Source organism: Artemia sp. Qi Xiang Cuo, chromosome 19, assembly GCF_049724085.1.
Source record: "Artemia sp. Qi Xiang Cuo chromosome 19, ASM4972408v1, whole genome shotgun sequence".
Lineage (NCBI taxonomy): Eukaryota > Metazoa > Arthropoda > Branchiopoda > Anostraca > Artemiidae > Artemia > Artemia sp. Qi Xiang Cuo.
The window spans coordinates 18,221,538-18,236,843 of NC_142812.1; the positions used below are offsets into that span (position 1 = coordinate 18,221,538).

A 15,306-nucleotide genomic window follows, 5' to 3' on the forward strand; every position below is an offset into this window, starting at 1 on the left:
CCCCCCCCCTCCTTGCCACCCCCAAACGACGCTCCTGCTTAAGGTATACCTGGAAGCATGAGACACTGATGTGGAAAATGATCATTCTTTATGGACGGGATCAGGTTTGCAGATTACAATCGCTCTAGAAAAAATTGACCTTAAGGTTTATACTCGCTGTGTAAATTTTTGTACTATATTTTCCCGCTCTCCTATGGTCTTCCTATATCTACGAAAAAGAGGACTTTTGATATTATTACATAGCTGACATTTAACTGTATCCATCTGCCGAGCTGCCATCTGCCATTTCTTTGAAATTTGATGTACAATTTTTTAGACTGAAAATACGTTAAAAATTGGTTGAAAATCGCTGAAAAAAGGACAAATTTTTTTTAAACCAGCTTTAAAATCTTTCCCTGGAAAAAGTTCCTCGTTTTTTCACCCTTTTTGATTTTATTTTTCATTTTGTTACTTTCTCTCTTCTCTGAGTTTCGTTTGCCTGGAAAAAGTCTAAGTAATATCATAAATCTGGCTTGGTAAATGAATAAATTTGAGACTAATGAATCCAAAGATAGAACATTTTGTCTTTTTTGTGTAAGTTAGAGCTGCAAGATTGTGTAAAATTGCTCGTTTCAAAGCGAACCTATACCTTAAGTATCATTGTAGAAGAGTAGAGTAGAGTAGAATATTTTTATTTTAAAAAGGCTATTCAAACAATCCGATTTAATTTTCACTGTCCTTGGTAATTGTATCCAGTTTGATATGTATTCTGTCTTGAGGTAAAAATTGGTTGAGAGACCTCAGCTTAAATTTTTCAATAATACTCAATATCTACAAAGAAAATAATCTAAATTCAAGGAAATAAAAATTTATGTCATTAAATTTTTCAAATGTAGCATCTTACATACATTGTTTAAATACCCTTAATGTAAATATCAATTAACGGTAAATTTATATTTAAAGTTTAAATATTTAAAAATTTTCAAAACAAAATATGACAAAGTTTAATTCTTTTTTATACATATTTTAAATTTTTGTGCTCTAATTACTAGTTTCATAAAATTGATGACTTTGCTTCAAGGAAAATATTTGGTTTAAATGAAAGGCATTTTCAGTTGATGCAATATCAAGGTCTAACGTTGATTAAGCTGAAACCATCAGTCACTATCCCAAATATAGCGAGCTGGACAAAAAAATGTTCCCTTTTACAAATAGAGAGAGAAAGAGAGGGGGAGAATAAGAGAGGAAAAACCTCTGTGACAAACCAGAAACAAGATACTATAATTATGACTATTAATTTATAACCACCAATTCATTACCATCACCATTCATTAAATCATTACCTGCAATTTATAAAATGAAGAAAGACGAACACTTAAAAAGGACCAAACACAAGTTCAAGGACCAAGCACAAGTTGAATACTGTAAAATCAAAATGGTCCGTGTGTGGTTTGGTCGATTATGGCAGCTTTAAATTTTGAAATTCTTCTTTCGATACCGTTTTTCAATTCCATAAGGGCAGACACAAAGGAAACTTGGCATAGCTAACAATAAAAAAAACTCCTCGTATGGCCTTCTTCTTGGCTTCTGTGAAAAACTTCCGGTTGGGAGTTAGTAGATGATGGCCTGCACAAGTATTGAATAGCAAAGTAAGGAGGAAAAGATTGAAACGGTTCTAGTAGCAACAATCCGTAGAGCGTTTGGAAACAGGAGCAGAGGTGGTAAGTTCAAATTCAAATTCATTTAATTCAAAAACAAGACATAGTTCTAGTGGGCAAAGCCCAAATATGATGTCTCTTAGTCAAAATTAGCATAATAAAGTTGTCTGATAAAACTTTGTCAGGATAAATACACTAAAGGATAAAAACACGAGATTGAGAATAAAATTGTCTGATAAAACTTCGTCAGGATAAAATAAACTAAACAATAAAAACACTAGAGATCATTGTAATATTTCACAAAGCTTGGCACAAAGCTTTTACTGTAGCGCAAGGTGTTACAGTGGACTGGGGTTAGTTTCGGAACCTTCTCAGCCACTTCCCTGGGGGGACGAGATCTTATAGGGACAAAAGGTGGGGGTAGGGATGATCGGTAGATGGGATGTTGAAGGAGGGAGGAGCCAAATCTTTGGTATTATTTGTCTTGGCGGGAAGAAAGGGATTCAAGTTTAAATTCCTTGAGGTAAAAGGAGTAAGGTAAAGGGGAAACGCCATATATGATTTGCAGTGATCTCTTCTGAGCTTGTTCTATTTTATCAGTTTCATCCTGGGTAAGGGCAAAGTGCCAAACCAAACAAGCACATTCAACTAAGGGGCGGATGAAAGTGTAAAATATTAGTTTCAGCTTGTCCTTAGGAACTCTAAATTTTTTCAGTGTTTTTAGCAGTTGGATTGCGCCGTTAGCTTTTTTTACAATTGTCTTTGTATTCTCCCGCCATGAGAGGTCAGAAGAAATCACCACACCAAGTAAAGTTATTTTATGGCTTATTAGTTCGGAAGCGATAGGAAGAGGTAAATTGGTCGATGAAACCAGCAGCATTGCTCTTCGAATTCTCAGATATGATTTCTGTTAAGGACAAGTTGTCAACATATTTCTATCTGTCCTCCAGCTCAGCAGCAATTTCATTTATCATGAGGAGGAAGCCCAGCAGCCTGATCACAGTTCCTTGTGGAATTCCATAAAAAAACTGGCAGAGAAGTGGAAAATTGGTCTTTATACTTCACAGTTTGCTCTCTATTTGTTAAGAAGCTCTTGATGATTTTAATAATAAAGCTGGGTATATTTTTTCCGCCATTTTTTCTAAAAGGATTTTGTAATCATCAAGGTCAAATGCTTTCTGAAATCAATTGCAATTAAATTTATCCATTTTCCAGGTTCATCCAGGTGTTTTAAAATAAAATCAATTAAATTAACGAGGTAATGAATTGTCGAACACTTAGGGATGTTACCAAATTGCTTTCGGTCAGTTACTTTCAAAAGATATTTTTTCAGCCATGCGGCAACAAAGCTTTCGTATATTCTGCTAAAAACTGACGTAACTATGATCGGCCGGACACCAGAGAAATCATTAGCTGCTCCTTTCTTTGGAATGGGAGTAATAAACCCTTTCTTTCATTTCTTTGGAAAATATCCTGTTTTTGTTATATTATTGAAAATTATCTGAAGGGGAAATGATAATTCTTTTGCAAATGCTTTAATGAGAGCAACTGGAATGTCAAAAGGGGCAACGGAAGTTCTTTTTAACGAAGAGAGTTTACGGATTATAATTGCCGATGAAATATCAGCAATTAAATTATCATCTGAAGGAGTAGTTAAATTTACTGGAGGATCCTCGGGTAGACGAGGGGAGTAAGACTGCACAATTGTAGCAAAATGGACATTTAAATCATTCGCAGTTTTCTCTAGAGGCTCCTCTTTCATGAAGTCAACTGGTTGAGAACTTTTGCCATTCAGATTTTTTGCTTTACTGAAAAACTGCGACGGCTTGGACTCCAAAAGATGGTCAACTTCAGTTTCATAGTAATTTGCTTGTGCCTTTTTGATTTTCTATTTTATTTGGTTTGCCAACTGTTTTGCTTGATTCACTTGACCTTTTCGTATTCGGTGCAATTTATGTTTTATCAGTTGCTTTATTTTTTAATTTACGTATGGTTTATCACTAGAACAGAATTTAGTCACGTTTGGGAAAGCACTCGTGAAATTTGAATTTACCTCATTATGGAATTCTTCTACTTGGGAATCCAAGTCTTTAACTGAAGAGACTGCGACTCAGTTTTCTCCCGTTATTCAGTCACCGAATTGCAGCAGACCATGGTCAGTGATCGGCCTTGAAGTAACTTCGGTTACTGAATATTTAATTTTTAATTTTTCCAAGGGGTTCCACTGTAACATATAATGATAACTTCCACCAAGTAGTGCTAGTTTACTTGGATTCTGGTAATATTCCAAAAGATTTGTCAGGATTACATCCAGAGAAGTATTCCCCTTAGTTGTTGGGAAATCGAAGGTTAAGTGACCTGGCCAGCGATTTGCTATCGAGTTCGTTAGCATCTCCTAGCATTACTTCTCCAAAATATGGGTAAGTTCTCTGGATGTTTTTTGTCGATTCCTGCAGCTTCTCCCAAAAAGTTTTTCTTGCTGCAGCTGGCAGACCAGGTGAATAATAGAAAACGCACGCTGCTACGGCAGAGAGCGGCCTAGGGAGTCACGTAGGTTTGGCTTTGACCCAAAGAATTTCTTCATTATTTTCAAGAAAAGGTATATTTAAAAGCTGAGGTTTAAGATCTTCGTGCACGAGTGTAATAATTCCTCCTCCTTTTTTCCCAAGAGGATGGTCATCAGGCCGAAGTTTCATAAAAGAAGAAAAGTTAAGAACCCTCAATAAATTAAGATCTTGCCGGTGGACCTCGGAAACACAGATAACGGAAGAGCCAAGTATTTGAGCCGTGGTCTGAAGTTCAGTAAATTTCGCTAGATTTAAGCTTTCGGCGTTGCTGTAAAGGAAAGAAGGAAATACGTAACGTTTGTCATAAAACTCCCGGGGAAAAGGTTTATTTTGGAATTTCTTGCCCCCTATCGCGACTGGAGAAGCAACAGCATTATTTAAACTTAAGTCACCAAAAATTTTTTCATTGTGCTGGGAACGGGGTAAAGAGGAGGGGACTTGAATAGGGACGGGGCTGGTTGTTGATTGGCTGTTGATGAAAATGGATAGGTGGGGGAGGAGGAGGGAAGGGTCTAAGAGGCTCAGCTGTTGGCCCCCTTGTCTCGGCAAGTTTTTTTACACCGGCTCGGGTCTAGGATTATTGCTTGAAGCATTGCTTCCATAAACAATCTGGCTAAGGCTTGCATACTATAATCGAATACTGGATCACGGTTAAAACGATTAAAACGAGGCAAACGGTCAAAATACTTAAAAGGCACTGAACGATTATTGCGAGATTTGAAATTACTAAAACTATGAGCAAAACTGCACAACTTGTTGGCACAAGCCATCATACGGCAAAGATCGATCTGATCGAAATTACAATCTGTTGCTTTGCACTTTTTCAGTCTATATTTTCGGCATATATGTAGAAATTTACAATTCTTTTTTTTTGTTGCAGGAACCTCCTTCGAAATACTTGCACACTTTATTTACACGGGAAATCTCTCGTTGATTTGATTGTTTCTTCTTATCATTAACGTTTTTGCTTTCATGAATAAACGGACACTGTTCACCAAGTTTGCATGTACCAGTTGATATAAAAAAGAAAAACTTTTTCTTAGTTTCTCGTCTTTCGGTTATTCCTAGTCCTTCAGCAATTTTCACCACAACGACACAGCTTTTCAAATAGCTGTAAATCTAGAGCGTCGATTTCGGTCTGTTTCATCGAGAGGGATCAGGCTTGAGATTCATTTTTTTCTTCCATGCTGTGAATCTTTTTTCCAAGTTGCAGGATTAAATTGTCTTTTGAAAGGCAATTCTCAAAACTTTTGAGACAATTTTAAGGGGATGGGTTCTCCAAAGGCGAAGAAAACATATTCTTGGGATTAACGACAGAGTATGCAGGAGTATCAGCCTCAGGGTGCTCAATTACAACAGCCATAACACATGAGCTGCATTTCCAGTTGGGGTTTGCAAGTCACAGCTGAGCAAGTTTACTTCAACGTTGACGCAGTACCGGGCCCAGGTACATGAGTGACTCACAAGACTTTCCAGATTATATAAGATCAGGACTCATTCTGCTTTCTTCACTTCCCAAGAATTTCAAAAAGATTTTATTTGAATTTCTTTTTAGCATCCAAGGTTAATTTTGGGTTTTGCAGCCTTTCTTAGCCCCTACTCCAACCTCTTGAGGCTCTACTTCGACGTTGACGCACTACAGGGCCCATATATATGAGTGACTCACAAGACTTTCCAGATTGTACAATATCAAGACTCATTCTGCTTTCTCCGCTTCCCAAGAAGTTCAAAAAGATTTTGATTTGAATTTCTTTTTAGCATTCAAGGTTAATTTTAGGTTTCCAGCCTTTCTTAGCCCCTACTCCAACCTCTTGAGGCTATACTTCGACGTTGACGCAATACAGGGTTTGTATAATATCAGGGTTTGTACATTTCCAGATTGTATAATATCAAGACCCATTCTGCTTTCAACACTTTCCAAGAACTTAAAAAAGATTTTGATTGACTTTCTTTTTGTATAGCGAATTGTATAACGAAGTAAGGCGGAAACGATCGAAACGGTTCTTGTTGGCAACAATCCGTATAGCGTTTGGAAACAGGAGCAGAGGTGGTAAGTCACAGCTGAGCATGTTTACTTCAACATTGACGCAGTGTGGGGCCCAGGTACATGGGTGACTCACAAGACTTTCCAGATTATATAAGATCAGGACTCATTCTGCTTTCTCCACTTCCCAAGAAGTTAAAAAAAGATTTTATCTGACTTTCTTTTTAGCGTCCAAGGTTAATTTTGGGTTTCCAGCCTTTCTTACCTTTTTTTTTAATAAAATAAACTAAATTAAATTAAACAAAATAAATTGTCTACCTATTTCTGAAGATTTTTCCACAAGGCAAACTCTTAGATCTGTATTGTTTTCTTGAGCTAATTGCTTGAGTCGAATTGCAGCAGACATCCCCGCGGGACCACCACCAACAATGACAACATCAACCTCGTCAGAGTCTCTTGCCATATCAACTTCTGCAATAATACACGATTGCACATTAGGCTAAAGAAGCCATCTCAGGAACAATGTATAAATAGAGAAGATATAAGATAGATAAAACAGATCAATAATAACAATTTTAATAAATGATGAAATGATAAATAAACAATAATAAATAAAAAACTAATTTCTAAACGATATTAAGAAAAAACTAACAAATAAAAAAAATTAAAATTATAAAAAGGAAAAAAAACAATGGACAAAATTAAAAAAAAAAATAAAAGACAGAAGAATTGGACAAAAAAAAAAACATTAATAATACTGGATATTAGGCTGCATAAGCCACAAAAATACAGCTTCTATATAAATATAAAGTAGGATGAAAGATAGAAGATAGATAAAAAAAATTTAACACAAAAAAATAAAATATAAGAAATAACAGATAAAAATGTAATAATAATAAGACAAAAGTAAGAAATAAAAATAATGAACAAAAATCAATAAACAGAAATCAAGATGGATAAAAAAATATAATTGGACTAAATAATGGTGACAGTAAGTAATATAAAATGGGTCACTATATAAATAGATAAGATAAATAGGTGTATCTTGAAACCACCAAAAATGAGTTAAAAAAAAAACTAATTGTGAACATTTTTATTACCTTAGCTTCAAGAACATAGCTTACTATGAATTATAAAATAGAACAGGCTAATGCTTGATAATATCCATAAAGCATGGATTGATGATTTCAATGACTTTTAACCTGATGATTTGGATTGGAATAATTTTGTAATGTCCAAGAGATGTTGGGGTAGAAGAACCTCTTATGTTGGGCAAACCCCCCCCCCCATCCAACAAATGATGAAATAATTACATGACAGCCATACATTTTTGCTCAGTATACATGTATATATATATATATATATATATATATATATATATATATATATATAATATATATATATATATATATATATATATATATATATATATATATATATATATATATATATATATATATATATATATATATATATATATATATATATATATATATATATTCGTTCGGCAACTCATGAAACGACACATCGAATTCAACCAAGAACTCTACCAACTATTCGTTGATTTCCGTCAGGCATTTGACCTGATATGGCGTGAAGGACTATGGCATATCCTCCTTCACTACGGTATCCCTTATGAGATAGTCCAAAAAATCAAGAGTCTGTACGACCAGTTCCGAGGCCAAGCAATAACCGTTGATGGGTTGTCCGAAGAGTTTACAACTTCATCAGGAGTACTCCAGGGTTGCATCTTATCACCACATCTCGTCAACCTTTTTCTAAATGCCGTTATGTCAACGATGCAGTCGGAATATGGCGCAACAATAGGAGGGGTGCTAATAGAGAATCTTCCCTACGCTGATGATATTGATGTGCTATCCAACTCTACACAAGAATTGCAGGCACAAGCTGATAAACTCTAAGATACCACAAAGCCGTTCGGGATGGAGATCAATGCCAGCAAGACCAAAGTCATGGTAACAACAAGACGTGAACTAGACAACCCGCCCATTATCACCATAGGCGGGAGACAGGTTGAAACGGTTGACCACATCCTGTACCTTGGTAGCCTACTCTCCTCAGATAATTGCCATAGCTCTGACGTGAAACGTCGACTTGTACTTGCTAGCTCTAGCTTCCGAAGACTAGCCAACCTCTGGAAAAGTAGCCACCTATCCAACAAACTCAAAATGCGCCTATTCAACAGTTTAGTAGTCCCCATAGTTATTTATGGATGTGAAACATGGACTCTGAAAACCGAAGACGAAATAAAACTTCTAGCTTTTGAGGTGAGATGCCTCCGTCGCAATTCTCGAATCAAATACACTGACCGAATCACAAATGTGGAAGTACGTCAAAGGCTCCAGTCCACTGAAACCATACTCAGTAAAATTAAGAAGCAACAACTGCGCTGGTTCGGCCACGTCAAGCGAATGGAGCCAAGCCGCCTTCCGAAAATCGCCCTTGAAGGATCCCTCCATGGCCTTCGCCCACGAGGCAGACCACGAAAACGATGGATGGAGAACTTCCACTTCGAAAAAGTCAAGATAGCCCAGTTATCACGTATCGCACCAGATAGAGCAATGTACCGAGCCCTTACGGATGAGCTAGCGAGAGGAGTGGCCCCAAAACGTCCCACGAGGATGGCCGGGACCTAAGTAAGTATATATATATATGTGTATATATATATATATATATATATATATATATATATATATATATATATATATATATATATATATATATATATATATATATATGTGTGTGTGTGTGTCAGTATATACATATGTATGTGTAAAACAAGATAGCCCAATAACTTACAAGGCAAAGGCTCTCAAAAAAGAAGTTTTACTAAAATGTAACCATAAAAAAAACTTTAAACTTGATTTTTTCAGTCTTCTGAAGTATTTTTGTAGGTATCATGTATATTATCAGAAAGCTCATTGAATAAGCTTATTTGCATGCTACAAAATATATCCTAGAGTTACAATGGATGGTATGCTACAAGGCAAGGCCTAGAATTTTCTTAGAACAAAAATTCTAAACTTTTAAAGCAAACTTTTAACCTGTAATTTTTGAAAATATCTGATACAAGAATTTTTGCATTTACATCATTACAAGATACATCATTATTCTTGTTTTATGCCATTCTTGGTCAAAACCTAGTTCTTACAAACAAAAGATGACTATTTTTGGCACTAAGTTGGCTAGATCTCTTGCAACAGTGAACAGAATTCAGAATTTCATCTTGACTCAAAAAATATACAGCAATACTCAGTTCAGTATAATATATACAGCCAGTTAACAATGCAATGAGATGTTAATGGTAAATGGAATTTATAAATACTTTCTCTACAGGCACTTCACATATCACAGAATCTCTACAGATTGTTAATGGTAAATGGAATTTATAAATACTTTCCCTACAGACACTTCACATATCACAGAATACAGATCACAGAATCTCTACGGATCACAAAATAAGAACTCAGGTTTGGTCACAATAGCAGACTACAGAGAAGAGACTGTAAGTGACCCAGCAATTGCAGTGTGTATAGATCTATACTATTCCAAGATAAATAACTAGTTATTATTTAGAATTTTTCTTCTATTATTATTGTTATTTTGAGCTCTTAATATTTGCTTTGCTTGTGTAACAGGAGTAGGAAATAGCTCAAAAGCAATAACAATAACAGGACTGAAATTGCATGTAAGGTTAATTTCTAAGCATATCCCCCAATTTATATCCTGTACTTAGAAAGAACCCAAATAGATGTACACAAAATATATTTAAATATTTATCGTTTGTTTATAAAAAGATTTGAATTATAAACTTTGGAATATATTAAGCACAAAGAGAATAAGAGGGTTATATCCCCCAAGGCCCAGCAAAATATTTAGAAAAAACAATTTGATTTGTCTAAAATTCCGTATGCTTTTCTTTGAACCTTTCTTGTGATACTTAAGTTTAATATTCCCCCTCCCCCAATAGAAAAGAATAGTCTAATTTATCTAGTTATCCCTGTGGTTGGGCCTGAAAAGGCTTTTCTCCAAACTTCTCTTTTGATGCTAATGTTTCATAAATTCTATTACCAGCACAATAAATGAGGCACTCAATACAAAAAAAGAACAAAGAATATACCTCAAACCAACCTGACCAATGTTAACACCTTACCTTTCCAATAACAGCTTACCTTTACTGTTAATAGCTTACCTTTCCAACGTGAGTCAGTTTCCCTGGGTATTACTGTATAATGTGTGGTGATTTTTGGATATTTTCCAGCATCAACATGATTTCTTCTACAAAGAGACCTTGAGCAATGATTTGCTAGAATATAAATAAAATAATTAATATTGCATATTTTTTTTCAGTTGTTGATTCAAGTACTGATATTATTAGTGTATATAACATTTGATTATTTAGTATTCCAAAATTATGATTTGCTTTTAATTTCAAGAAAATGTTTATTTCCTTAAACATTTATTTTATTTAAAATTTTAAATGATGAACTATGATTTATGACCAATATAAGTGAATAAATAAATTTTATAATAAGTAAAATTAAATTAAATATTGAAGTCAAACTTAAAACAAACAAAAATAACTACAAACAGGAGTTAGGTGACTGCCCCCTTCCCCCTCCCCTTACTGTACAAGTCTAAAGCTTATTGCATCATTTCTGCTTTACTGAAAAAGAATTATATTGCAAACATTTTCTTTTATATTTCCAACATTGAAAAATACAAATAAATATTACAATGAAATAAAATCTTGAATTGCTGAGTTTTCAGCAATTAATATCATTATATATCAAGTACAGTTTATTTTTATTATTTTGTTCCAAGTGCTGTTCAAGACATATATTCATATAGTTTTCCTTCTAGAATTATTTCAATTTCTCACCTTGAAGTTTATACTTTAAAGGATTTAACATTTTAGGATTAGTGCATATTTTTTTTTAAATTAAGCTAATTACAGCTAATTTTCAAGACACCATTTGAGGAAAATCTAGGCTGGGGAAAGGGACATAACACAGTTTGGAATTCCTCCAATTTTAAGTGTTTTTTTAAATAACTTTGCCCAGGAGAACTGAGGCAAACTGAGATTTATACTTGCAATAAGTCAGTTAATTCGAATTGATCATACAAGATTTTTTTCTGAATCTCAAAACGTTTTCTATCAACACATTCTGTCCATATTGTGCTCTTTATATTTTATATATTTTATATGTGCTCTTTATATTTGTGTTATATTTTTAAAGTAAACCAAAATTGTGCTCTTAGTTTAGACTGAGTATGCAAATATATTAAATTCCAGAATATTAAAAATTGTCAAGAGTTTTACTGTATTGAAAAAGTTGAAATATACTTTGTCCCATCTGTTTCTGGTAAGTCTGACATTATTTCTGGTTCTGGCAGCTCTGTTTACTTTGGGGGAAAAAGAACAAAAACAGGCTCACTTTTTCACCTTGGCTATTTTTTTCTTTTTGAAAAACACAACAAAAGCAACCATCTATTTTTATCTTCTTTTTTTTGTAAAACCAATGTATATTCCAGATCTAACAACCAGGGAATCTAGTGTTGCAACAACAATCTTGATCATTGCAAAAAATAAAACAGTGCAAATGCATACCATTAAAATATTGTAAATCTTGCAACAAGGATTTCCAGTGATCAGGAATTTTAGCAGGTCCTACACAAGGACAAAAAGGCAACAACTTTTGCTGATGCCACTTTTTGCTGAGGAGGTCTGTAATGAATAATTTCAACAGGGAACAAATGTGGATCCTTCTACATGTGGAATAATAGAATAGGACTTTGACAGAGGTATTTTTTGCTAATTTCACTAATTTAAGCAGGTGTCTTTTCACCACATATGGTTTTTGCTTAAAAACAATTTTGAATTCTATTTCCACAAAATTTTGGGAGCTTGTTTTCTTTTTTAGAATTATGCAAGGCTTATATATTTGGATATTTAATAAGTTTCTAATGTAACCTTGAATTATAATTATTACCAAATGCAAAGTAGGCAAAAGCATTAGACACAAAAACGTCAAAATATACTAATTTACAATACAAAAATTAAATTATTAGCTTTTAACCAGACTATTCTATTATTACAGTCAAGACAATAGCATTGACTTAGTAAAGACCAATGTGCTCCCTGTGCATTCTCATTATTATTATTTCAGATGTCATCATGGATAACCAATGGTTGTAGAATGCTGGGGATAGGCTCTTTCAGTTTTAATCTAAGTTTGAGTATCCTTTTTAGAGGCCAGAGGTGATCAAATGGCAACTAGACATACCTTAAAACACCCATCTGCCTCACAGCTCCATGTGATATTAAGTCAAAATTACAAGAAATTTGTTTTAATCAAAATAAACCAAAGATCAAAGGAATATGCCTCTGGGGGCAACATTCTTTATGACCCACAGTAAATATATAAAAGAATCCATAACTGACATATTGACAAGGTGAAACACTACCCACTTCCTTTATTTTAAGGCTATTTCCAAATACAAAAATCAAGTCACTCGTGTCCCCCTCCCCTTTTGATGGAACAATAAATAGCCTAATGAATCTATAAAACAAATAGAAAAAACTAAAACAATGAAATTCTTACTTTACAATATGCATGATGTTCTTATTAATCAAATTATAATATTTTTTTTCTATTATTATATGCTTTTTAAAATCATTTCAAATTACATTTTTGTAAATAATACACTCAATCCCACATGGAGACTAATTCTATCCTGAGAAGAGAACCAGTTTAATATAATATATGACTAGACTGATGTAATGGAGATGTACTTGTGTACTATTAAGGTTATATACGGGACCATCAGAAAGGGGGGGTATATTTGTAAGCAAATTGGGTAACATTCTACTTTAGCTACTTTTAGCTATCTTAGAAAGGGGCTAGTTTAGGAAAATGAAACTTTCAGAAATGGGTCTACAGGATAAAGTATGTCCTGGGAAGGTATTTTGAAGTACCTACATCCACTCCTTCTCCCTCAAGAGGGTCCTGAAATTTGCCTTCATGACAGGTCTATACCTATTGAAATTTTGACAATAAAATTTTACCTTAACTTTCAGTTATAAGTTTCTTTTTATCTGGCTTTGGTTCTGAAAATGCAATTCCTGTTATTTGAGTAGAACTTTAAGCCATATCAATGTTTTTTTTTCAAATTTAGGAAATGTATTTGCATATATTTAAAACCTTGTAAATTGGGACTGAACAAAGTGGTGAAGCTGAAAACAATTTTGTTGTACTTCATTTAAGCAGAAGATCTATTTTGCAAGGTTTCACTTTTATAACACACAAATTTTTAAAGGTCATGATCCTCTAGGGAGAGAAGAAGTGGATGTAGGTATTTCAAAATACCTTCCTGGGACATACTCTAGCCTGTAGACCCATCCCTGAAAGTTTCATTTTCCTAACTTATCCCCTTTCCAAGATAGCCAAAAGTAGCTAAAGTAGAATTTAACCACAAATTGATTAGTATATTTGAAAATAAAATAAAAAGGAATCAACAAATGTGTTCACCTTGTCCCTATGTCAGTTATGGAACCCTGTATATAATTACCATAAACACTGAAGACAACAAGGAGGAAGGATGTGATTGTAGCAATTAGGCTACTATATTTAGGAAATAAAATGAATAGGTAATCTTTGTCTTGTTTTGGATTATTATGGATATGTTTTTACAAAATCTCATAACTAGAGCCAATTGGCCTTATGGCAGGTTGGTGCACCAGTGTCCCATACTACCATGCAGAGATGAAGCCTACTTGGTATCTATAGGACATATGGATACCCTTTCTTCTTCTTCTTGTTTGGATTGTTATCAAGATGTTTCCACATGAACTTATAGCTGGAACCCAATTCTAGGTCCTGCAGCAGGTTGATGTAGCTGAATTCAAGTTCTAGGTCCTATATTACCAAGCACAGATCAATCCCACTGCATACAACAGGACAAAATGAAGAATCAAACAAGTTATTTCTTTGTTTTTCATATATGAATTTTACCCTACTTCTAGGCACTAGCCTTGTCCAAATTGAGAGGGAAAATAATTTCTTGTACTTGCTATAAATTTAAAAAGTACCTTTGGTTTGGTATTTTCCTTTAAAAAAATGAAAAACAAAATGCCTCCCTAAATTTTTAGAAATACCTTCTGTACAATAAAAAAAATTCCTTAACCTATCTCTTATTCCTACATTTTAGTGAATTGGCACTAGAGGAGGGGGGGCTGTTATGCAATTACATTAAATGTTTATCAGGAGTATTAAATGGAAAATCAAATGGTGGTATAAGTCTAGAATTAGGGCTGTTGAGAAGGAATCATTTTAAGAAAAGAATTCTTACTTCAAACTTAGGCCTAGGCTATTTATAAGTTACATAACCTTCATGTCTAAGCATTGATCCTCAGTTTATAAATTATTTTATTTTAGTAATTTATAATTATTGAAAGCTTACTCAGTATATACAACCATTTGTTATCACTTTTACAATAAGAATTATACACACATCAAAGATTGAACCAGGCTTCGTTTTACTCAACACAAAATAAAACAGCAACACATGCAAATATACAGTTGATCCTACTATTTCCAAATAAAACTTTGATAAAAGTGTTATTCCGTCGAACATTTTGATAAAAACAAAAAGATACCAACCAATCAAGCTTAAAGCATTTCTCATTTTTTCCAATTTGTGAAATCACAAAATCACAGACTGTGAATTTAAAATCATCGCCTTAAACGGAAATTTTGAAATTTATAGATGGTAGACGATTAATATTATAGAGGCCGTTAACAAGACAGAAGTCAAGTGACGTTTACTTTTTTTTAGTCCCAAAGATATACCCCAGTTTTTTTTTTTTTTGTTTTTTTTTGTCATCCAAGTCTCATCAAAAGGAAGGAGCAAGAATCATGTTGGTGTGAACAGTTCTGGACGTGTGCTCAAACCATCAGAGACGATGAAACGCACGCTTTTTCAGTTTTATGTAACAGAAAAATTTTCATGAGTCTCTTTATGGCAAGTGGCACATACAACTACTTCAGAGATTGAAACGCATCGATATAATTATACGCACCCATCTAAGTACAGC

At 34.0% G+C, this 15,306-nt stretch overlaps 1 protein-coding gene across 1 annotated transcript in view; it reads right to left on the bottom strand.

Annotated features, from left to right (window-relative positions):
• Etf-QO (electron transfer flavoprotein-ubiquinone oxidoreductase) overlaps positions 1 to 14,943 on the bottom strand; it is a 251,665-nt gene extending 236,722 nt beyond the window's left edge. Inside the window, exons 1-3 of the mRNA XM_089105375.1 lie at positions 14,873 to 14,943; positions 10,402 to 10,515; positions 6,507 to 6,659 (exon numbers count right to left, since the gene is read on the bottom strand). Of these exons, the coding sequence (XP_088961501.1) occupies positions 6,507 to 6,659; positions 10,402 to 10,515; positions 14,873 to 14,897 (292 nt within the window). The 5' untranslated portion in view covers positions 14,898 to 14,943. The remainder of the gene's footprint in view (positions 1 to 6,506; positions 6,660 to 10,401; positions 10,516 to 14,872) is intronic.
• Positions 14,944 to 15,306: the final 363 nt, after the last annotated feature.